General features: G+C 40.4%; 1 protein-coding gene across 4 annotated transcripts; it reads left to right on the top strand.

Moving 5' to 3' along the window:
* Positions 1-3,726: 3,726 nt before the first annotated feature.
* Positions 3,727-25,181, top strand: sh2d3a (SH2 domain containing 3A). Of its 4 annotated transcripts, none has more exons than XM_034300106.2 (15): positions 3,727-3,887; positions 4,855-4,946; positions 8,172-8,283; positions 8,987-9,215; positions 14,676-14,709; positions 15,333-15,449; positions 15,676-15,819; positions 17,694-17,986; positions 18,265-18,347; positions 18,432-18,700; positions 18,821-19,195; positions 20,308-20,595; positions 21,324-21,435; positions 23,534-23,719; positions 23,824-25,181. In XM_034300106.2, exons 2-15 carry the CDS (start codon positions 4,857-4,859, stop codon positions 23,994-23,996), a joined length of 2,505 nt encoding a protein of 834 aa, XP_034155997.2. In that variant the 5' UTR covers positions 3,727-3,887; positions 4,855-4,856; the 3' UTR covers positions 23,997-25,181. The 4 variants fall into 4 exon arrangements, with proteins under 4 accessions (XP_034155997.2, XP_034155996.2, XP_034155998.2 ...); XM_034300105.2 differs by having other exon boundaries at positions 3,728-3,887; positions 23,821-25,168; XM_034300107.2 differs by lacking the exons at positions 3,727-3,887; positions 4,855-4,946; positions 8,172-8,283; positions 8,987-9,215 and adding an exon at positions 11,777-12,078 and having other exon boundaries at positions 23,821-25,143.
* The last annotated feature ends 620 nt before the right edge of the window (positions 25,182-25,801 follow it).

Raw genomic sequence — 25,801 nt, 5'->3', positions numbered from 1 at the left:
CCTGTCTATCTGTTCACCTGTCTATCTGTTCACCTGTCTATCTGTTCACCTGTTTATCTTAGTCACCTGTCTATCTGTTCACCTGTCTATCTGTTCACCTGTTTAACTGTTCACCTGTCTATCTTAGTCACCTGTCTATCTGTTCGCCTGTATAACTGTTCTCCTGTTTAACTGTTCACCTGTCTATCTGTTCTCCTGTCTATCTGTTCACCTGTCTATCTGTTCACCTGTCTAACTGTTCACCTGTTTAACTGTTCACCTGTTTATCTGTTCACCTTTCTATCTGTTCTCCTTTCAAACTGTTCACCTGTTTAACTGTTCAGCTGTTTATCTTAGTCACCTGTCTATCTGTTCACCTGTCTATCTGTTCACCTGTCTATCTGTTCACCTGTTTAACTGTTCACCTGTCTATCTGTTCACCTGTCTATCTGTTCACCTGTTTAACTGTTCACCTGTCTATCTTAGTCACCTGTCTATCTGTTCACCTGTTTAACTGTTCACCTGTCTATCTGTTCACCTGTTTAACTGTTCACCTGTCTATCTGTTCACCTGTCTATCCGTTCACCTGTTTAACTGTTCACCTGTCTATCTGTTCACCTGTCTATCTGTTCACCTGTTTAACTGTTCACCTGTCTATCCGTTCACCTGTCTATCTGTTCAACTGTCTATCTGTTCACCTGTTTAACTGTTCACCTGTCTATCTGTTCAACTGTCTATCTGTTCACCTGTTTAACTGTTCAACTGTCTATCTGTTCTCCTGTCTATCTGTTCACCTGTCTAACTGTTCACCTGTCTATCTTAGTCACCTGTCTATCTGTTCACCTGTTTAACTGTTCACCTGTCTATCTGTTCACCTGTTTAACTGTTCACCTGTCTATCTGTTCACCTGTCTATCCGTTCACCTGTTTAACTGTTCACCTGTCTATCTGTTCACCTGTCTATCTGTTCTCCTTTCAAACTGTTCACCTGTTTAACTGTTCAGCTGTTTATCTTAGTCACCTGTCTATCTGTTCACCTGTCTATCTGTTCAGCTGTTTATCTTAGTCACCTGTCTATCTGTTCACCTGTCTATCTGTTCACCTGTTTAACTGTTCAACTGTCTATCTGTTCACCTGTCTATCTGTTCACCTGTTTAACTGTTCACCTGTCTATCTTAGTCACCTGTCTATCTGTTCACCTGTTTAACTGTTCACCTGTCTATCTGTTCACCTGTTTAACTGTTCACCTGTCTATCTGTTCACCTGTCTATCTGTTCACCTGTTTATCTTAGTCACCTGTCTATCTGTTCACCTGTCTATCTGTTCACCTGTTTAACTGTTCACCTGTCTATCTGTTCACCTGTCTATCTGTTCACCTGTTTAACTGTTCACCTGTCTATCTTAGTCACCTGTCTATCTGTTTGCCTGTATAACTGTTCTCCTGTTTAACTGTTCACCTGTCTAACTGTTCACCTGTCTAACTGTTCACCTGTCTAACTGTTCACCTGTCTATCTGTTCACCTGTCTATCTGTTCTCCTGTATAACTGTTCACCTGTCTATCTGTTCACCTGTCTATCTGTTCACCTGTCTATCTGTTCACCTGTTTATCTTAGTCACCTGTCTATCTGTTCACCTGTCTATCTGTTCACCTGTTTAACTGTTCACCTGTCTATCTTAGTCACCTGTCTATCTGTTCGCCTGTATAACTGTTCTCCTGTTTAACTGTTCACCTGTCTATCTGTTCACCTATCTATCTGTTCTCCTGTCTATCTGTTCACCTGTCTATCTGTTCACCTGTATAACTGTTCACCTGTCTATCTGTTCTCCTGTATAACTGTTCACCTGTCTATCTGTTCCCCTGTCTATCTGTTCACCTGTTTATCTTAGTCACCTGTCTATCTGTTCACCTGTCTATCTGTTCACCTGTTTAACTGTTCACCTGTCTATCTTAGTCACCTGTCTATCTGTTCGCCTGTATAACTGTTCTCCTGTTTAACTGTTCACCTGTCTATCTGTTCACCTATCTATCTGTTCTCCTGTCTATCTGTTCACCTGTCTATCTGTTCACCTGTCTAACTGTTCACCTGTTTAACTGTTCACCTGTTTATCTGTTCACCTGTCTATCTGTTCACCTGTCTATCTGTTCTCCTGTCTATCTGTTCACCTGTCTAACTGTTCACCTGTCTATCTGTTCTCCTGTCTATCTGTTCACCTGTCTAACTGTTCACCTGTCTATCTGTTCACCTGTCTAACTGTTCACCTGTCTATCTGTTCACCTGTTTAACTGTTCACCTGTCTATCTGTTCACCTGTCTATCTGTTCACCTGTCTATCTGTTCACCTGTCTATCTGTTCACCTGTTTAACTGTTCACCTGTCTATCTGTTCACCTGTCTATCTGTTCACCTGTTTAACTGTTCACCTGTCTATCTTAGTCACCTGTCTATCTGTTTGCCTGTATAACTGTTCACCTGTCTAACTGTTCACCTGTCTAACTGTTCACCTGTCTATCTGTTCACCTGTCTAACTGTTCACCTGTCTATCTGTTCTCCTGTCTATCTGTTCACCTGTATAACTGTTCACCTGTCTATCTGTTCTCCTGTTTAACTGTTCACCTGTCTATCTGTTCACCTGTCTATCTGTTCACCTGTCTATCTGTTCACCTGTTTATCTTAGTCACCTGTCTATCTGTTCACCTGTCTATCTGTTCACCTGTTTAACTGTTCACCTGTCTATCTTAGTCACCTGTCTATCTGTTCGCCTGTATAACTGTTCTCCTGTTTAACTGTTCACCTGTCTATCTGTTCTCCTGTCTATCTGTTCACCTGTCTATCTGTTCACCTGTCTAACTGTTCACCTGTTTAACTGTTCACCTGTTTATCTGTTCACCTTTCTATCTGTTCTCCTTTCAAACTGTTCACCTGTTTAACTGTTCAGCTGTTTATCTTAGTCACCTGTCTATCTGTTCACCTGTCTATCTGTTCACCTGTCTATCTGTTCACCTGTCTATCTGTTCTCCTTTCAAACTGTTCACCTGTTTAACTGTTCAGCTGTTTATCTTAGTCACCTGTCTATCTGTTCACCTGTTTAACTGTTCACCTGTCTATCCGTTCACCTGTTTAACTGTTCACCTGTCTATCTGTTCACCTGTTTAACTGTTCACATGTCTAACTGTTCACCTGTCTATCTGTTCACCTGTATAACTGTTCACCTATCTATCTGTTCACCTGTTTAACTGTTCACCTGTCTATCTGTTCACCTGTATAACTGTTCACCTGTCTATCTGTTCACCTGTCTATCTGTTCACCTGTTTAACTGTTCACCTGTCTATCTGTTCACCTGTGTATCTTTCTTTCTGTTTGTCTGAAGAAATAACACTATAAACCAGACTAGCAAGATTTAATAACAGATCAAGTTGCCACACACACACACACACACACACACACACACACACACACACACGCACGCACGCACACACACACACCCACACACACTCACACACACACACACACATGCACACACACACACACACACACACACACACACACACACACACACACTAGAATCTGAGAAATTTTCCTGTGAAACTTTGGGGTCTGTCTGAACTTGTTGGCTCCGCCCCCACAGAGAGCCAGCAGATTCCTGTGAGTGATTGGTTGGCAGAGGGGGGGTCAGGGCTGCTTTTCCCACACTCTGATTGGCTGATGACTCAGGCCTGCAGGTCTTCACCTTACCCACGGCAAGCATTTCAAAATTCAGAAGCAGAACGCGAGAGAGGAATAAGAAGCGAGCAATTAAGGAGAAGAGAAAGAGAGAGGACAAACAGGACGAGTGCGTGAGGAAATAAACTAATACGACATCGTCAGATCTTCCTACACACACACTCACACACACACTCACACACACACAGGTAACTGCTGCTACACAACACTGAGTGTCTGTTGCATTTGTGTGTAGGTTTCACTGATGTTTATGATGTTATCACGAGATCGTATCAGACAGACAGGTTTGAACCGTCGCTGAAGAACGTAAACTCTCTCTGAGATTTGTCTAAAAAACAAGGGACGTTAGAAGGCAGCCTAAAAATGCTCCCTACATAGGGGTAGTGATGATAGTCCGCAATAACGGTATCGTGTGTGTCGAATATCGCAATGTATCGTATAACCGCTTATTTACACACCTGTTTGTTTATTTTACCATCTGTTTTTATTCTTCATTTTCACTGATCAAGATTACTTTTAGATGTTTTATATATTGTACTTTTTAATAGAATTACTGCTTTAATAGACATATTATTAAAACTCCTATCAATCAGTTAGCATGTCGCTTTCACAGTGCTAGCTGGTGGTTGTTTATATTTAGCAATTTTTAGCAACATTAGCTGGCATAATTGTTTTAATTTACTATTACATTAATATCGCTTTTTAAAATGCGATTTAAGCTAATTAGCATATTGTTACATCCACAATGTCGGTGGCTTCAATTCAATAGCAACATTAACTAGCGTAACTGATTCAATTACACCTTTCGCTGTAAGCTGTCTTTGAGCAATTAGCGTAACAACACAGTTAGTTTAACTTCACTACTTGTTAGCAAATATTAACATTAATGCAGTTAGCATGGTTAGCATGATGACATTTTTAGGATGCTAACTTTGTTGTTATTCTGTTAGCATTGTTCAAGATTAGCGCTGTAACAGTTGAACCGTTAGCACTGTTTGTTTGTTCGTTGTTAGCAACGTTAACATCCATCAAATAGTGTAGTGTGACTTATATGATGCTAAGTGATTGTTAGCAACTTGTACTATTATTATTATTATTATTATTATTATTATTATTATTATTATTGTGCGTTATTAACTGAAGGCTGATGTGCAGGCATGAGTAATCGCTCCATTGCGTGGTGGCTCAGACGGATCGGCCTGCCGCAGTACACACAGACCCTGGAGAGAGAGTATTATGGGCTGGAGGTAGGCGTGGCTTCATTCACACGTCTCACACATACCATTTCAGTCAAAATGTCTGTTTAAGTAACAGAAGCTCTGTCTCCAATCACACACTACGCAATATATTCCTACCCTACACACTACGTCACGTAGCTCCGCCCCCTCAGGGGTGTGTGAGTGTTCTGTGTGTCTGTGCTTTAATTCTTTATTTCTACACAATAAAGCGTGTCTGTACTTTAAATCTTTATTTCTACACAATAAAGTGTGTCTGTACTTTAATTCTTTATTTCTACACAATAGAGTGTCTGCACTTTAATTCTTTATTTCTACACAATAGAGAGTGTCTGCACTTTAATTCTTTATTTCTACACAATAGAGTGTCTGCACTTTAATTCTTTATTTCTACACAATAGAGAGTGTCTGCACTTTAATTCTTTATTTCTACACAATAGAGAGTGTCTGCACTTTAATTCTTTATTTCTACACAATAAAGCGTGTCTGTACTTTAATTCTTTATTTCTACACAATAAAGCGTGTCTGTACTTTAATTCTTTATTTCTACACAATAAAGCGTGTCTGTACTTTAATTCTTTATTTCTACACAATAGAGAGTGTCTGCACTTTAATTCTTTATTTCTACACAATAAAGTGTGTCTGTACTTTAATTCTTTATTTCTACACAATAAAGTGTGTCTGCACTTTAATTCTTTATTTCTACACAATAAAGTGTGTCTGTACTTTAAATCTTTATTTCTACACAATAAAGTGTGTCTGTACTTTAATTCTTTATTTCTACACAATAAAGAGTGTCTGTACTTTAATTCTTTATTTCTACACTTTATTTCTACCCCATGAAGTGTGTCTTTATCTTCAGTAGTGCACTACGTCTCACACTACCGCACTAACTGAGCACGATATGAGACGCAGCTGATTTTATCTCCTAATGAGACGTTTACAAAATGGCAGAAATTGACCCCAGCATTTTCCTGTTTCCTCTTTCTGACAGTAATAGGGTTAATAGGGAGGCTTAGGAAAAGCTTCTGTTCCTCTGCTGCCATCCTTCTGAACTCTGTGCTAATGCTAACTCACCCAAACAACAACAACAACAACAACAACAAAACAAGCTTGCTCTGTTTGCACAAAGACTATTTACTGCTATTACTCACTATTTACTGCTGCGGTCCGTAATCTTGCACTTTACTTCTGCTGTAAATGCTTTGTTTAACTTGTCAGAAGTGAAGTGAAGTGAAGTGATTTATTGCTGTTTGCATTTGTGGTCAGAGGATAACTGCATTTCATTGTCTCTGTATGTGTTCACTGCTCAGGAACAACAACGCTGCATCTCAACTTATCTCTCATCTCATAAAAGTTTATTATTTACAGCACAGTGTGGGTTATACCACCTGTCTGTCTGTCTGTCTGTCTCTCTGTCTCTTTATCTGTTTATCTGCCTGTCTGTCTGTCTCTTTATCTCTTTATCTGTTTATCTGTCTGTCTGTCTCTTTATCTCTTTATCTGTTTATCTGTCTGTCTGTCTCTTTATCTCTTTATCTGTTTATCTGTCTGTCTGTCTCTTTATCTCTTTATCTGTCTGTCTGTCTGTCTGTCTGTCTGTCTCTTTATCTGTTTATCTGTCTGTCTGTCTCTTTATCTCTTTATCTGTCTGTCTGTCTGTCTGTCTGTCTGTCTCTTTATCTGTTTATCTGTCTGTCTGTCTGTCTGTCTCTCTGTCTCTTTATCTGTTTATCTGCCTGTCTGTCTGTCTCTTTATCTCTTTATCTGTCTGTCTGTCTGTCTCTTTATCTGTTTATCTGTCTGTCTGTCTGTCTCTTTATCTGTTTATCTGCCTGTCTGTCTGTCTCTTTATCTCTTTATCTGTTTATCTGTCTGTCTGTCTCTTTATCTCTTTATCTGTTTATCTGTCTGTCTGTCTCTTTATCTCTTTATCTGTTTATCTGTCTGTCTGTCTCTTTATCTCTTTATCTGTCTGTCTGTCTGTCTCTTTATCTGTTTATCTGTCTGTCTGTCTGTCTGTCTCTCTGTCTCTTTATCTGTTTATCTGCCTGTCTGTCTGTCTCTTTATCTCTTTATCTGTTTATCTGTCTGTCTGTCTCTTTATCTCTTTATCTGTTTATCTGTCTGTCTGTCTGTCTGTCTCTTTATCTGTTTGATTATCTGTCTGTCTGTCTGTCTCTTTATCTGTTTATCTGTCTGTCTGTCTGTCTCTTTATCTGTTTATCTGTCTGTCTGTCTGTCTCTTTATCTGTTTATCTGTCTGTCTGTCTGTCTCTTTATCTGTTTATCTGTTTATCTGTCTCTCTGTCTGTTTATCTGTCTGTCTGTCTGTCTCTTTATCTGTTTATCTGTCTGTCTGTCTGTCTCTTTATCTGTTTATCTGTCTGTCTGTCTCTCTGTCTGTTTATCTGTCTGTCTGTCTGTCTCTTTATCTGTTTATCTGTCTGTCTGTCTGTCTGTCTCTTTATCTGTTTGATTATCTGTCTGTCTGTCTGTCTCTTTATCTGTTTATCTGTCTGTCTGTCTCTCTGTCTCTTTATCTGTTTATCTGTCTGTCTCTTTATCTGTTTATCTGTCTGTCTCTTTATCTGTTTATCTGTCTGTCTGTCTCTTTACCTGTCTGTCTGTCTCTATCTGTTTGATTATCTGTCTGTCTGTCTGTCTGTCTGTCTCTTTATCTGTTTGATTATCTGTCTGTCTGTGTGTCTCTTTATCTGCCTGTCTGTCTGTCTCTTTATCTGTTTGATTATCTGTCTGTCTGTCTGTCTCTTTATCTGTTTATCTGTCTGTCTGTCTCTTTATCTGTTTATCTGTTTATCTGTCTGTCTGTCTCTCTGTCTCTTTATCTGTTTATCTGTCTGTCTCTTTATCTGTTTATCTGTCTGTGTGTCTGTCTGTCTCTTTATCTGTTTATCTGTCTGTCTGTCTGTCTCTATCTGTTTGATTATCTGTCTGTCTGTCTGTCTGTCTCTTTATCTGTTTATCTGTCTGTCTGTCTGTCTGTCTCTTTATCTGTTTGTCTGTTTAAATATATGTTTATCTGATTATTTGTCAGTCAGTCTGTTTATCGGTGAATCTATTTGTCTTTTTATGCATCTGTCTGTCTAATAATCTGTCTGTGTGTGTTGTTCTTTGTATGCCTGTTTCTATAAATCCTTAATGTTTCTCATGTTCTCATAATTTTGTTTCCGTGTGTATGTGTGTGTGTGTGTGTGTGTGTGTGTGTGTGTGCAGGGTCTGTTGATGGTGACTGATGGTGACCTGATGTCGATGGGTGTTGAAGATGCTGATCACAGAGAGACCATATTAACTAATCTCCAAAAACACCAGCAGAGCTTACAGCCAGGTATACACACACACACACACACACACACACACACACAACACGCTGTCAGAGTGAAGATCAGACTCATCCGAGAGCTGAAGATCAGAACCGCAGTCGGTTGAGGATTGCACAGGACAGCGCTAAAACAATGTCATTTTTATCTGTAATAAAAACGTTTAAAAGTAATAGCTGTGTTTGTACATGATATATTTAATCACAGGAATTACAGCAGGCCTGATTTCCTTTTTATCACTCCGTATCTGGAGTCTGTAGTTTTGTGTGTGAATGAAACAATTTAATAAAAATCTGATGAGGCAGATTCTTCTGTTAAAATCCACATTAGAATAAATTTTTTAATGTCATTGCAGCTAAAGTTGAATCTGATACAGCGTTGTGGTGGTTCTTCTAACAGAAATCTGAAAGAAATCTTTTTTGCTAAAACAATTTGTGTGATTTGATATTATTTTGATATTATAATATATAATATTTTCTAAATATTATTTTGTCCTAATTTCATTGGTCATATGTTCCCACGAAATCTAACATCCTAAGCCTTTATAGGCTACAGGAAACTTTACGGTTTAATTTTAGAAAGTTACGTTTGAATTGTTATGGGCCCGTGACAGCCATTTTGTTGTGGCAATGTGTGTGTGTGTGTGTGTGTGTGTGTGTGTGTGGCATTTGAGGTTTCTTTTCAAATCCTCGCCCACTCTGTTTTTCCCAGGTTCACCCACTGTTCAATTTCTGGCCTCGCCACTGACACACACAGAGCGTTTCCAGGCCAGAGGGAAGAAAGTTAGCAGGAAGTTCTCGCTCAGTTCATCTGACCTATTTCGCCAGAGCATCGTTCCACGCTTCAGTCGCCGTGACAACCATACCCTCTCTATCTCCTGCTCCAATCTTCACCCACTCGATGATCGGCGTCACACCATCAGCATCAAACCCAAACACAGGTAGAGTCCAAGTCTCCATTCTTTCTACACTGCTTAACTCTGACCAATCAGAACAGAGCAGACTCTGACCAATTACACTTGTAATTAATAATTAAAATTATTTACCTTTATTTTTGGTCTGTAAAAACAATACTAAATAATTAATTAAAACAATTCAATAAAAAAATCTAAAATGAATGAATGAATAAAATGGCAATAATATAAAAATGTATAAACAATTTCCAATAATAAAGAAATAAATTAGCATATAAATTAGATGTAAATCAGCTAATATTGTTATCGGGTGTAATGGCGCCCCCTGGTGGCTGCTCTCTCTCTGTCTCTCTCTCTCTCTCTCTCTCTCTCTCTGTGTGTGTGGGTGTGTGTGTGTGTGTGTGTGTGTGAAGAGAATTTGGAACAAGCCCACACACACACACACACACACACACACTAGGATGACAGATCCTCTCAGGGATGGGCGTGGCTGCTGGAAACTGTGATTTTAAAGCACCTGAATGAAACTTTAGTCATTTTAATTTCACACTTTGTGAACTGCACTCCTGTAATCTCTCTCGCCATTGCCTATTTTCCTCTGGACCACTGACACACACTTCCTCATATCCGCTACTGTGCTGATAAGCCACGCTACAGTTGTGCAATACGGGTTGCCAGATTGTGAGTTTTTACACTCAGGCCTAAAAAAGCAGGGCCTCAGGCTTCTGTCTGTCTAACAGTTAAAGTGCACTACATGTGCACCCTACCCAGAGTCCTGTTAGAGGATGTCTTCCATTATGTGTGATATAATAACTGCTTTTAAAGCTTTTTTAGTGTAATGTATGTTTATGTGGTCTTTCAGGAGCCCACTGTGTTAGTCAGTGCATGTATACTCCTTATAGAAGTGCATATATAGCGTTTTATACAAAAGTCGTACTTCATTTTTTTCCTGAAAGTTTTAGAACAAAAGCTATTTATAAATTACTGAAATAGTTTAGGAGCTTCACTGGTTGTTTGCACACTTGTGGGTTTTTGTTTCGGACTCAGTTTGTTAGCTCGCTGTGGTTAGTTCACACAGATGTTCCTGCATCATGACATGCCACGCATCCAAGAAGTCCACAGCTTGAGTGATGGCACCACAGGAAAATAATAAAAACTAGCAAACATTAATCTCATGCCTACCATCCAGAACAGATCCACAGTTCAGAAGTAACTTTTCTACGTGAAGGCAAATCTGGGATTATGAGCCTCACCAAAAAACAAGCCCACAATCGGTCCTGAGTATTCGGACCAAGTGTTAAAAACATATAGATCCACTCGGATCCTTTTCTAAAAGGGAACTTCTCTGGTTCTCTGATTTATGCTTAAATTATTATTATGAGTGTTTAGACAAGAAATTTGTTATTCATGGACATCATGTAAATTCAGTAAAACGTTTGTATCCTACTCGTGCTCCTGAGTGTGTGTAAATTTACTCATAAGAAGACTCGCTAATGTAAACCTCGACCTGATGGACTTCAGATCCTATAATCTGCAGGGATTCCTGCACTTTTCTCTCTGGAATATTCTGTGCAGTTTAAACTGTTTGTGTTTATGACGCTTTTATCCAGAGCGACTGATAGAAGAGCTTTAGAGTCTCGATCAGAAACACGTCCTCATGCTAGTTCACTCGCTCAGGGACTCAGAGCTCCGTCCACAACATTTACTCAAAACCAGACGCTTTATTTTATTAACATTAAATAAAGAAAATAAAAATAAAGAAAGTGAGCCAACACACACATAAATTAAGACGAATACAATTAATCATTCAGTTATGATAAAGGAAATGGCGGTGTATAAACGGAGGACGGGCCGCTCTGTAACAAACGCCTCAGCTGACGGAGGATTTAGTGCTCGCTTATTATTATTATTAAATATTATTAAATATATTTAGTGGCATAGATGTGAATCAAAATCATTTCTACTTGTGTTTTTCAGCCTTTACGCTCATGATCGCTCATTTTTTAGCGGCATAGAAGTGAATCAAAATACTTTCGACTTCTGTTTTTCAGTCTTTACCCTGATCACTCATTTCATGCTCCCAGCTGTCTGTGTGCTTTACCTTTTATGGAGTTTTGTGGGCGTCACTAAATGCAAATGAGCTGTGTCAGGAACGCACTGTGCACTTTATGGATGCGAGTACGAAGAAAATAAGCATTTCTGAAACTTTTGCGGAAAATTGTAGTTCGGTTTGACTTCCCAAACATTTACATGTGACTTCACTAAAAGGTGGATAAATGATTTCAGTATTAAATCTTGATATAATAATCAAACCATTTGAGATTCATACTCACCAATTTACCCCTTATTTAAGTGCACTATGTAGGATAATATACACTAATTGGGGTTAAAGTCCTTACTCCATACATAAGTGAGCCATTTAGGATTGACCCTGCAGATTCCTGTGTGTGTGTGTGTGTGTGTGTGTGTGTGGAGACTATGACTTAAACTCCAGCCACCTTTTTTCACTTAGTGTCTTTGGTGAGGTTTGAGCCATGCTTGTGCGGGCAGCTGGTGGATCCAATCTGGCAACCCTGAGTAAGGGGGGCAATAAAAGTCGGCAGTGTGGTGGAGTGAAGCCGCCTGTAGGCACATAGTCAAGCTGCCACAAGTCTGAGGCGTGGACATGCTCGCTCAGGCCGAGAGCGCGAGCGCGCCGAGTCTCCGAGCTCAGACAGGTAGGGGGAAGACAGGAATCCGGGGAATGTGAGACAGGCAGAGGGACGAGGTTAGGCTCTGAGAGGACATGGACACTCCTGTTTGTGACTTTGCTGTATTTCTATCTGGACTTGTTGTGTGGATAATGTGTGAACTCTAACACGGCTGTGTGTGTGTGTGAGACGGTGTTCAGGTGAGTTCTGTCTTGTCACTGTGTCTTTTTCGTTACTGACCGTGTGTGTTGATTGTGTTGAACCTGCAGAAACACTGTTAATGATTGGCCTGAAGTAGAGCTGCAACACAGTAAAACACAGCAGAATTAACACTGACAGCGCAGAACTGTGTTCATTATTACAGCTGTAATGTTAGTGCGCTTATAGTGTGTCATTAACACCTACTGTAACAGCTGGACTGTCCTGAAGAAGAGCCGCAGGACAAACCTGACTGAATACACAACACTAACACCTACAGTACTGAATTAACACATACACTAACACCTACAGTACTGAATTAACACATACACGAAGGGATACAGTACTGAATTAACACATACACTAACAGATACAGTACTGAATTAACACATACACGAAGGGATACAGTACTGAATTAACACATACACGAAGGGATACAGTACTGAATTAACACATACACTAACAGATACAGTACTGAATTAACACATACACGAAGGGATACAGTACTGAATTAACACATACACTAACACCTACAGTACTGAATTAACACACACACTAACACATACAGAGTTGAATTAACACACACACTAACACATACAGTGTTGAATTAACACACACACTAACACATACAGAGTTGAATTAACACACACACTAACAGATACAGAGTTGAATTAACACACACACTAACACATACAGAGTTGAAGATACGGAGTTGAATTAACACACACACTAACAGTTACAGAGTTTAATTAACACACACACTAACAGATACAGAGTTGAATTAACACACACTAACACATACAGTGTTGAATTAACACACACTAACACATACAGTGTTGAATTAACACACACACTAACAGATACAGTGTTGAATTAACACACACACTAACAGATACAGAGTTTAATTAACACACACACTAACACATACAGTGTTGAATTAACACACACACTAACAGATACAGTGTTGAATTAACACATACACTAACAGATACAGAGTTGAATTAACACATACACTAACACATACAGAGTTGAATTAACACACACACTAACACATACAGTGTTGAATTAACACACAGTAACAGATACAGTGTTGAATTAACACATACACTAACACATACAGAGTTGAATTAACACACACACTAACACATACAGTGTTGAATTAACACACACACTAACAGATACAGTGTTGAATTAACACATACACTAACAGATACAGAGTTGAATTAACACACACACTAACAGATACAGAGTTGAATTAACACATACACTAACAGATACAGAGTTGAATTAACACACACTAACACATACAGTGTTGAATTAACACACACACTAACAGATACAGTGTTGAATTAACACACACACTAACAGATACAGAGTTGAATTAACACATACACTAACAGATACAGTGTTGAATTAACACATACACTAACAGATACAGAGTTGAATTAACACACACTAACACATACAGTGTTGAATTAACACACACACTAACAGATACAGTGTTGAATTAACACACACACTAACAGATACAGTGTTGAATTAACACACACACTAACAGATACAGTGTTGAATTAACACATACACTAACAGATACAGAGTTGAATTAACACACACTAACACATACAGTGTTGAATTAACACACACACTAACAGATACAGTGTTGAATTAACACACACACTAACAGATACAGAGTTGAATTAACACATACACTAACAGATACAGTGTTGAATTAACACACACACTAACAGATACAGAGTTGAATTAACACACACACTAACACATACAGTGTTGAATTAACACACACACTAACAGATACAGTGTTGAATTAACACACACACTAACAGATACAGAGTTTAATTAACACACACACTAACAGATACAGAGTTGAATTAACACACACACTAACACATACAGTGTTGAATTAACATTTATAACAACTGATAAACTGTTGAATTAACACACATACAGATACGGAGTTGCATTAACACATACACTAACAGTTACAGTGTTGAATTAACACATACAATCGTGGATACAGAGTTGAATTAACACTAACAGATACAGAGTTGAATTAACACTAACAGGTACAGAGTTTAAGACACAGAGTTGAATTAACACATAGACTAACAGATAGAGAGTTGTATTAACATGTAGACTACCAGACACAGTGCTGAATTAACACCTACAGTCAGTTATATTCAGTGCACTCTATATACAAGAGGAAGCCATGCAGATTCTACATCTGACCTGCTTATAGTCCCTGTATAAGTGCACTGAAGGGGAAATGATATAAGGCATAAGCCATTTGGGATGGACACTGTGTTTCCTTTTCCTTTTCGGATGTTCAGAGAGGGAAGGAAGTATCTTAACACCACTTCTGCAGTGTTCCTGAGTGTGTGTGTGTGTGTGTGTGTGTGTGTGTGAGAAAGACCTTCAGCATTCCTCATTAAATGTATTTCCAATAGCCAATGAACTTCCTGTTTAAACAAAGGTAGCTTGGCAGTAGCATATCACTGCGTTTACTTTATTCACATCTATCAAACAGCTGCATCAGGGCGTATACTTTTAACAATAGCTCCTACTTTCATGTGTTTTACAGCAAGAGGAAGAGTGTCGGAGTCTTCATCACACAGGTGAGCCATGTCCTATATCACACTTCTCATTAAAGCTGTTACAGAAATGTCTAGTGTGAATGATTAAACCTGGTTTTAATTCATTCCAAGTAGTATTAACTCGGTATTGCAGATATATTTGCATTTACAGTGGAGGATATTAAAGGCATAACATCATTCCAAATGTTATTAATAATGTTGTTGCTCAGCTTCAGCATTTACGGCTGAATTCATCACTCGCATGTATCATACAACCGTTTGGAATCCATTGTGTCATTAACCAATCTTGACTACTAGGTACTGACATGGAGGTTCTCCTTGGGTTCCTCTTGCTCTTCTCATTTTTCATCAAATCTGAAATTATACAATTTCCTTGCAGTGACTTACACATGAACCCAATGATACTAACCTTAAGATCTTAGCGTATTATTCAGTTAATTAGCTTAAGAAAAAACTAAATTAGCTTTTTATAATTATAATATTTTTATAATTCTAATGTTTGTTTAAAGAAACACTTTTTATATAGTGTTATTTCTGTGCTGTTTTAAAATTATTGAAAATCTCGCGTGTTCTTTTTGGGCCACAAGGACATGAACTTCTTTGCTCTTTTTTTGTTCTTCGAATAATTTCAACATGTTATTTAGGTGTTTTCGAGCCGTAAGGACATGGACTCTCTGAAGAAAGAACTGGAAGAGGAGCTTAAACTCAGCACTGACGATATCAGGAGTCATGCCTGGTATCACGGGCAGCTACAGAGAGAGGTGTGTGTGTGTGTGTGTGTGTGTGTGTGTACTGACATTGTTACAAGAGGTGGGTGTGCTATGGCAAGGCTAGGGCAAGGTCTGTGTGTGTTTATTAACTTTGCATGCGTGTGTGTGTGTGTGTGTGTATATCAGTGGAGGGTGGAGTGAGTGTGTGACAATAAAGTCGGCTTCACTGAGGTGTGTGTGTGTGTGTGTGTGTGTGTGTGTGTGTGTGTGTGTGTAGGCAGCAGAGGAGCTGTTGAAAAATGACGGGGATTTCTTGGTGCGAGACTCTAGCACGAGTGGCGGTGACTATGTCCTGAGCTGCATGTGGAAAAAGCAGTACATGCACTTCAAAATCATCCGCATTGTCCTCCGGCCAAAACAGGTACACCTACAGTTCTCCTACCCAAACTGATACACCTACAGTTCTCCTACCCAAACAGGTGCACCTACAGTTCTCCTACCCAAACTGATACACCTGCAGTTCTCCTACCCAAACTGATACACCTACAGTTCTCCTACCCAAACAGGTACACCTACAGTTCTCCTACCCAAACAGGTACACCTACAGTTCTCCTACCCAAACTGATACACCTACAGTTCTCCTACCCAAACTGATACACCTACAGTTCTCCTACCCAAACAGGTACACCTACAGTTCTTCTACCCAAACAGGTGCACCTACAGTTCTCCTACCCAAACTGATACACCTGCAGTTCTCCTACCCAAACTGATACACCTACAGTTCTCCTACCCAAACTGATACACCTACAGTTCTCCTACCCAAACAGATACACCTACAGTTCTCCTACCCAAACTGATACACCTACAGTTCTCCTACCCAAACTGATACACCTACAGTTCTTCTACCCAAACAGGTGCACCTACAGTTCTCCTACCCAAACTGATACACCTACAGTTCTTCTACCCAAACAGGTGCACCTACAGTTCTCCTACCCAAACAGGTGCACCTACAGTTCTCCTACCCAAACAGGTACACCTACAGTTCTCCTACCCAAACAGGTACACCTACAGTTCTCCTACCCAAACATGTACAGCCACAGATTTAAAGGTATATTCATGTATACTCAAATGAGTACACCAACAATTCACTGGCCAAAACAGATACAGTAATCTGGTCACAATAATCTGGCCCAAACAAGTACACCCAAATTCCCTGTACAGACAGATAGATCAACAGTTCTCTGGCCCAAGCAGGTAAACTCATATATTTCTTGGTTAAACTGGCATGTGTACTTATACGTGGCCCAAACAGCCACAGTCCTCAGCTCCCAAGAGGATTGCACATGTGTTTCTGACCCAAACAAGTACACCCACAAATCTTTAACCCAAACAATTACATACATCATAATCTGACCCAAACAAGTGAGCCAACAATTCAATGGCTCAACAGCTAAACTCCTATATTTATTTTTTAAACAAGTTTATTCACATATCTATGGCCCAAACAGGTACACCCACAAATATTTGACTCAAAAAGAGTGCTCCCACAATTCTCTGGGCCAAACAGGTAGACTCTGGCTCAACTAGATGCAAATTGGCTCACACAGGTATGGTCACTATCTGCTCCAAAACTCATTCTTGCTCATCCTTCAGTCATCAAGACCATTGTGAATTTCATCAGGTGTCTTGAAACAGGCCTAAACATGTATGCCCATGTAGCTCCATCCAATCCGTGTACACTCACATATTTCCACCCTAAAGATCTACACTCATATACACTATCTCTGGCCCAAACAGGAACGCCCACATGTCTACACTCTAATTTAACACTTCTGTTTTGACTCATTTGTTAGTCACAGAGTCTGTTGTGAGTTTCCTTGGATTAGAGCAGGTGAGGTTGTACACTGTGCAAGGCAGTAGTCAGACAGGAGTGTAGTTAGGAAACACTGAGGTAAAGAGGAAGTAAAGCCCCAAACAACAAACACCAACAAGAAAACACTGAGTTGCATCCATATTAGAAGGGTAGTGTATTTATGCTTGCCTTAAAAAAGGTACTAAAGTATTCCAAAACTGCTTTTAAACTCACCCTGGTTGACTTGCTCACTCCACCTCCTCTTGGTTGAAGGTGAAGACACCCAGGTGTCAATCAGGTGTGTTGGGCGCAGGAAAAACAATAATATGGACCAGGGGTCAGGGTTGCGAACCTCTGGTCTATTTAGATGACTGCATAACAGATATGAGAATTGTATGTGTTTCTACTTGTGTGTGTATGTGTGTGTGTGTGTGTGTGTGTAGGGTTACTCAAGGGAGCTGTTTCAGTTTGAGAATGATCAGTTCGACAATATTGCCGCTCTGGTGCGCTTCCATGTAGGCGGACGTCGGCCAATATCACAGGCTTCCGGAGCTGTCATCACTCACCCAGTCACACGCACCCTTCCTCTGCGGGTCATCAATGAGCGCCAGGCAGTGAGGTCGTCAAGCACAAGCTCTGCAACAGCACCACACTTGTCAGGAGAGAAGGGCAAGAGGCGGAGCTTGAGCTCCACACATATGGACATGCTTCAGTTCAACAGTTACAACCTGCTCAGGTATGTTTTTAAAGGTGGTCTAAGGGGTGTGAAATCTGTGTTTTATGTTACAGTAAGCATGTATTGTCAACATCAAAGTATTTTGTGTTGCTATGGAAACCATGTAAGCAACACTGAATATTTTTAACATCAGTCTGTTTTATTTCATTGACTCAGCTAGCTCATGTTAATTGGTGTTAGTTAGCGTTAGTAACATAACTAGCTGATGTGTCTGAAATAGTGTAATAATGTTTAGTTTGCTTAGTGTGTAATAATGTTTAGTGTGTGTGTGTGTGTAGGAGTGGCAGTCAACCTGCTAATCTAGAGACAGTAGGAAGACCATCACTACAGTCAGCACAATCAGATAGCAACCTTCGACCAGGTACACACACACACACACACACACACACACACACACACACACACACAGACACATTCTGTTTAACCTGATCTCCTCTTGTTTCAGCTGTACCCCAGAGCACTCCAGCGCAGGATCCTCTCTCCCCGGTGTTCCGTACAGGCAGCGATCCTTTACTCAGCCCTGGCTCCACCCACTCACACAATCCCAGCCAATTAGCGGCAGGAGGCTGCACACTCCGGGGTTCTGATGGACAGCTGCATTCTCGGGCTCCACCCAAACCAATCAGAGTTTCCACCCTGTTTCCAGCAAACTCACCGACCATACCACGGATCGAGGTCAACCCTGCCTCCCTCTACGATGAACTTGTGCCTCAGGTGTGTATGTGTGTGTGTGTGTGTGTGTGTGTGTGTGTGATTTTTAATTCTTTTAATCCTTTAAATTCTGTAACTAAACATAGCAATGTTTCTGCATGACCTTTGACTTTTGAACCCCAGATCCCTCAGTCAATGATGCCCAAAGGTCCAGCAGCTCGTCTCCGTGCTCAAGAGAAATGGACCAGCCGGGCGCGTATCACCGAGACTAGCTTTGCTTTTCTTGAGGCACAGAGAGATGAGGAAGAGCAAGAGGCAGAGGTGGAGAAGAAGGAGAGAGACAGAGTGACGGAGGTAGCGAGAAATGGAGATGACTGGCGATTCCTCCATCCGGAGACAGAGACAACCTCATCCTTTCGCCTGGATGCATTCCGCTCACTGCTGCTGCCCGACAACAACCGGCCGCTGGAGCAGAGCGTACTACACTCCCTCAAAGAGCTGTTCGCTCGCACTGATGTTAACACCACAGCTCTGCACATGCTCAGTGTGGATTGCCAGGTGACACTTCACACACACACACACACAAACACACACTTGTCTCCACACTAAGGACCAATCTTCTGAGTCTACAACTAAATAGGTATGCATCAGCATTTCCATCACTACAAAAACTTCTTCACCTACTTATTTTTAATGCGAGGCTGTTGGCAACAGATATAACCCCAAGAAACCAACCCGCCCATCTTTGAGTAAAAAACTTCAAAACTTTTGTGGTTGTGACATTATGATCGCTTCCAATTTGGCCAATGAAATCACAAAACGACCCTACAAAGGCACCAAAGCAAACCAAAGCTAATGGGTTTAAAGTGGTTAGCTATGATATTCTCTTGAAGTACATGTATGTCTAAGCACCTTCAAATTTGTTCAAAAATAGATTCCAAAATATCCAAAAAGTCCTTCCAAAAATATTTTGATATATTTGTTACAACGAAGCAAATGTCACTTGTTAATCCATGTTTTCAAGCCAACGTTCAAGTGGTTAAATTCATGAGAACACTGTTGCTAGGCAACTGCATGCCAAGCTAATAACTATAGGCCTCAGCATACTTGATGAGGAGACGATGTCTGAGAGGGTTACACAAAGACGAAACTACATTTGCAAACTTACAAGCTTGCATACTCTCTGTGGTTTTGTATTGGCTGTCAAGTATGAATGCTCCAATCACAGGCTTTGTTGCATAGTGCGTTTTCCATGGAGTTAACACAGCTTCATGTATGCAACATGGTGTGTGAAGGCTCTGAACCAGGTCTGTTTGCTCTGCAATTCATAACGCCCAGCCGAAGGATTTATGAAAGCCAGCCAAACGTCGTCTCCACATGAAGTTGAGAAATATTGCATCATGAATCAGGAGTACCACAGAAGTAGGCAGTTCATATGGTATCTTCTCATAAACGCTCTGATTAAACATGCTTACATCCTTGGATTAACTCTTATCTACTGGAAAAAACTATTATATTATTTTTTTCATTGACTTTCAAACTCCAAAATGGCTATCTGTAGAAAACCGCTGTCCTGTCGTGGCCTCTGAAATGGCACAGTTGAATATCATTACCATGGGCAGAGAAAATTCCTGATTAACTGGGAGTTAATCTAAATCATTGCTCCTCAGGTGGCACGTGTGACGGGTGTGACGGAGGAGCAAAAGAGGATGATGGGAGTGAACTCAGGACTGGAGCTCATCACTCTGCCACATGGGAGCCAGCTCAGACAGGACCTGCTGGAGAGACATCACCTGTTAGCACTGGGCGTGGCCGTGGACGTGCTAGGCTGTACCAGCTCGGTCAATCAGAGAGCGCTGGTGCTCCATAAGGCCATCCAGCTGGCCCAGGCTCTGCGCTCTACTGCTCACGACCTCTACGCCTTCAGTGCCATCATGAAGGCCCTTGAGCTGCCGCAGGTTAGAGTGCAAAGGTCAAAGGTCACACATGGCGCACCATGAAGGTTTACAAGTCCAGAACTAGTGTGAGAATCGAGTTCAGAATCGAGTTTAGCAGGGTTTTCCTGACTGTCTACACTCACACAGACACAAACTCTCTTGTTTTGCTAATCTTTGTCTTTGCTATCACCAACCTAGCTGAAAGTTCATATCATCATAAAGATGTTTGTTCCCTGCAAACAGCTAAGTACTTTGCTACACAAACGTTTCAGAAATAACAGACGAGGTTTCCCATTCCATTCCCATTTCCCATTCTACAGATTCGTTACCCTACAGCAGGGGTGTCCAAAGTCCAGCCCCAGGGACAAATGTGTCCCGCAGACAGACGTTAACTGTCCCATGGCTTCTCAGTTAGAATGTATGATTGGTGGCCCAACATGTCACAAATTTTCCATTTTACAAACTATTTCCTCAAACACTGTTGTTTGAGTCACAGCCCATTTACAGCTTCATAATGTGTCTTAGCATTAGCATTTTTACTTTTATTCGGCAGACCCCCTTATCCAGAGCAACTTATATTCATCTCATTTATACAGCTGAGCAGTTGAGGGTTAAGGATCTTGCTCCAGGACCCAGCAATGACGACTTGGCAGTCTCACAACCTTCTTATCAGAAGTGCAAGGTCTTAACCACTGAGCTGTGTATATGTGTGTGTAACCTGTAGTGTGTGTGTTTGTGTATGTGTGTAGCTGACCCGGTTGGAGATGACATGGCGAGTGTTGAGGAGGAACCACACGGAGAGTGCTGTGATGTTTGAGAAAACCCTGAAGCCCTTCATGAAGGCACTCAATGAGGGTGATGGTGTGTGTGTGTGTCTCTTCATTTTTTTTCTGATCAGCCAAGTGCAGTAGTGGTCATGTGACTTCACCATTAAACTTTCATTTTATTTCTTCTACAATTAGCATGAAGCACTTTAACATTATCTAACCTTGCCAGCTAGCTAGTTACATTTCTAGCAGTAGCTATCTGAGATTACATAATGAGCTGAGCTGGCTAACAAGCTAGCTAACACTGGGATAACTTTTATATTGTGTACCATCTACAACCACTAATTCACACTAATCAGTACATCCAGTGAAAACAAACGCAAGGTTGCGATTGATTGATCAAAATTAATTTATAGGAGTAACCTGGTGGTTTTTATCCTAATATTTATTCATCATATTTATTAATACCTACTGATACACAACTACCACCTGATCCCACAGGTGTAAGTACTACAGAAAAGAAAAAACACCACCGTTATTGCTAATGCTCTGTGGTAAATTCAGGGTCATCAATCCGTAGAGCACGGTTCGAATGTGAACTCGGCAAAATGTTTCAGTGGACCAAAACGAGCACTTGACAAAAATAATGTAGCAGAACCGATGGCTGTAGTTCAGCGACTCTAGTTTTATAAACATGACAGCTTCTGTAGCAGATTGTCTGTTGCAGTTATCCAATCACGTGCATTTTTTAGTTGAAGAAGCTCGTCAGACCTGAGACTATCTACAGGAGAAGAGATTTTTGCTCAGAAATTGGAGCATTTTCACAGACTTTAATAGATTTTTAAAAAATTTTGGTTATGACCTCTGGTCTGAATGTTTAAAGACGATTGGACAGAGGAATATGTGTTTATTCTCCCCGTGCCAAATTCAAAGGAGATATCTCATCTGTTCAGAGTTTGTGGCGCTAGTCCAAAGTGGTACCATGAAGTATCATTACAAAACAAACTGTAATCACTACAAATTATTGTATCTATAGCATTAAATATTAAGCATTAAAAGATGACAGTCATCATTCCGTTGTGTTAGTCTCTTATTTGGACATTTGTAAGCAAGGAATTTTATGTAACTGGACATATTTTAGTTAATACCTCTGACCTTTAAAGGGAGAGTTCACCCAAAAATCAAAATTCTGTCATCAGTTACTCATCCTCATGTCGTTCCAAACCCATAAGACTTTCATTCATCTTCAGAACACAAATGAAGATAATTTTAATGAAACCTGGGAGATTTCTGTCCCTCCAAAAAGTTCATAAACGCATTGTAAAAGTAATCCCTGTGACTCCAGTGGTTTAATCTCAAATTTACGAGGCAATACGAATGCTTTGTGTGCACAAAAAAATAAAATTAAGTCTTTATTCACAAAATATCTTCACTTCTGCGTAAATCTCTGACGCTCGTTCACAACAGAACCATGACACATGCGTGTTGTGTTGATGCGAGAGCGGACATTCTCGCGATACAAGCGGACCCGGGAGAGCTGCGCTGTTTACAGCAGAGGAAGTTTTTCAAGGTTCTGGCAATGAACAGAGCTTGCACCTCTTCCTCTGCTGTCTGGAGTCACATGGATTACTTTTTATGATGCCTTTATGAACTTTTTGGAGCTTGAAAGTTTTGGTTATGTGGACTATCAATGGAGGGACAGAAATCTCCCAGGTTTCATTAAAATTATCTTCATTTACGTTACGAACATAAACAAAAGTCTTACGGGTTTTGAACGACATGAGGGGGAGTAACTGATGACAGAATTTTCATTTTTGGTTGAACTTTCCCTTCAACCAAAATCCTAGTTATTTGCCCAATAAAATAGGAAAAACATTGAAGTAGGGCTCATTGCTGCCTTTCTGCATTCTTGGTCTTATGTGTTTCTAACTGCAGCTAACGTTCCCAGTAAACTAGCTAGCTAGCTAAAGTTAACAGCACTTTCCCTCCAAAATCAGATCACACTATAATCTTGTGTAACCAAGTGTGTGTAGTCAGGAATTTAAACATATTTCCATAAAAAAGCGCTGGTTATTCCATTGCGGTCCATCCTGGAGTCACTTGGCCACATTACAACACAATTAATGTTCAAATAAAGATTTAATGTAAGCATCTTTGTGTGTGTGTGTGTGTGTGTGTGTGTGTGTGTGTAGAGTCGGTGGTGTCTGGTCCCCTGTCCCTGCCCCACATGGTGCCATTGTTAAAGCTGATGGAGGGAGAGGATGGAGTGGAGAACAGTGAGAGAGGTTGCCAGCTCCTCTACAACATCCTACAGTCCTCACGTCACGCCGCTAATCACGCTAACGACTACCAACAACACGCACACACACTGCTATCAGGTACACACACACACACACACACACAGATGTCATAATGCTACATCACTAATCACCATACGACTCCCAACAACACTGTCTGACCTGTCCGTCTCCCTCTGCAGCAGGTTGGGAGCCAATCCCGGAGCTGCTGGAGGTCTTCCACACCGAGTTTGCTCTGCGTCTGTTCTGGGGTCACGCCGGAGCCGAGGCAGGCAGAAAGGAACGCTATGAAAAATTCGACAAGATCCTCACCATCCTCTCCAACAAACTGGAGCCTGCTCAGCCCTCTGAACTTTGACCTTTGAACTTCCAACTCTCACCATGACAGGACACAGGAAGTCAGGCCCAAACCAGTTTTCTCTGATTGGATGAAAGACTTTTTTCTGAAGCTGAGGAAAATTTTTCTCTGATTAGCCTTGAGCAGTGGAAAGCTTTTCTCTGATTGGACGAAAGCAGTGGAAAGCTTTTCTCTGATTGGACGAAAGCAGTGGAAAGGCTTTCTCTGATAGGACGAAAGCAGTGGAAAGGCTTTCTCTGATAGGACGAAAGCAGTGGAAAGGCTTTTTCTGATTGGACGAAAGCAGTGGAAAGGCTTTCTCTGACTGGACAAAAGCCATGTAAGGCTTTCTCTGACTGGATGGAATTTCTGGATTTAGCAAAAGTTTATATCTGATTGGATGGAGTCACAGTGAAGCTTCTCTCCCATTGGATGGGATCTGGTTTGAACTTGTGGAACTGGCTAAAGTTTGTGGGCTTTTTTTTATAATGTAAAATGTCTTAATGGCTGGAATTTGTGGAAGCCTTTTCTCTGATTGGACGGGATTCACAGATAACGTATGAAGTTTATCTGCTGTTTGCTCTCAGGTCAAAAATGAAAACAGAAAAAACACAGAAAAGAAGATAAGAGTAAAAAAACCTTTCTAGATGAGCAGAGAGTGACTTCAGACATTATCACCATTAAAGACCTTCAGACGTGTTTACGCATTCCATCGTCCACCTGTGTGTGTTTTTAATGTGTGTGTCCTGAACGATGTCCGCCTTTGTGCCTCACTGTTTATGTGAATGTTTTCTTACGATGGCAAACACTGGAAATGCTACATTTCTTTTGGTAATAAAACTTTTAATATATTATACAAGCATACTGAATTGAATCTAAACACACAAATACACTCTTTGACCTTCTCAGAAAGGAAGCAGGAAGGTGGAACAGAGAGGAGCAGAGCTCAGCTGTGTCCCAATAACGTCACCAATTCCCTACACGTCTGACCACGCAACTCTTACTTCCTGTCACTTTCCTTTTATGTTCTCACGACTAGACTGTGAACGCACATACAGACCAAAACCCAGCGACCAAATCCAGTCCAGGAACAGGGACGTTAAAGCATAATCCCTTCCATGCGTATCAGGAATTTTGGGAATTTAAATTAACCAGAAAATGAGACATTTTGCAAACAGAAATATGAACTCAGGTGGCCAGTGAAAACAACAAGCACAATACTTAATTAAATAACTACAATATTCAGTAATGTTCATATTTTTATTTTAAATATATTTCTGAAGACATCTAAGACATCCTGAAGATGTTTTTGGTGTCTGGTGTCATCTCACTCCAAATATCTGTAAATATCTGCCTCAGATCCGGCATAGAAGTGATAAGAAGGAATATAGAAAGAGAAAAGTTTTACTTTGGCTCATCAAACTGCCCAATGTTGTTTGAAAACACCTAAAATTCGACCAGTTCATTCGGTGATGGATGTAAATGAGTGAGAGAGAATTCAATTATGCTTGCTACAGAAGCAAAATTAAAGATAATGACACAGATTTAGACACCAAACATCCTGACTTTTCAACTACATTTAGAATAAGATCATTAAAACTCTTCTCTGTAAACAACTATGCTGAATAAACCTCTTTGAGTTTTATTTTTACACTGTATTTGTGTGAATATCCACACTGAATAAAAAAACTAATAAAATATCAAGTTGCATCAACAAATCATGTAGCACAAGACAAAACACACAACTTTCCCCTTTTTCATAGCATTTCTCTTCCTGATTGACTTTGGATTGACTTTGAGGATGTGGAGGCTTTATGTTTTCAGGT

Source organism: Pangasianodon hypophthalmus, chromosome 26 (genome assembly GCF_027358585.1).
Source record: "Pangasianodon hypophthalmus isolate fPanHyp1 chromosome 26, fPanHyp1.pri, whole genome shotgun sequence".
Classification (NCBI taxonomy): Eukaryota; Metazoa; Chordata; class Actinopteri; order Siluriformes; family Pangasiidae; genus Pangasianodon; species Pangasianodon hypophthalmus.
This window is presented reverse-complemented; position numbering and strand designations above follow the sequence as displayed.

Excerpts from the sequence above, each read along its gene's own strand:
- sh2d3a (XM_034300105.2), top strand. The coding sequence starts at position 4,857 with ATGAGTAATCGCTCCATTGCGTGGTGGCTCAGACGGATCGGCCTGCCG. Across the intron at positions 9,216-14,675 it reads AGCATCAAACCCAAACACAG|CAAGAGGAAGAGTGTCGGAG; the intron begins GTAGAGTCCAAG and ends TGTGTTTTACAG. Across the intron at positions 19,196-20,307 it reads TGCTCAGTGTGGATTGCCAG|GTGGCACGTGTGACGGGTGT; the intron begins GTGACACTTCAC and ends ATTGCTCCTCAG.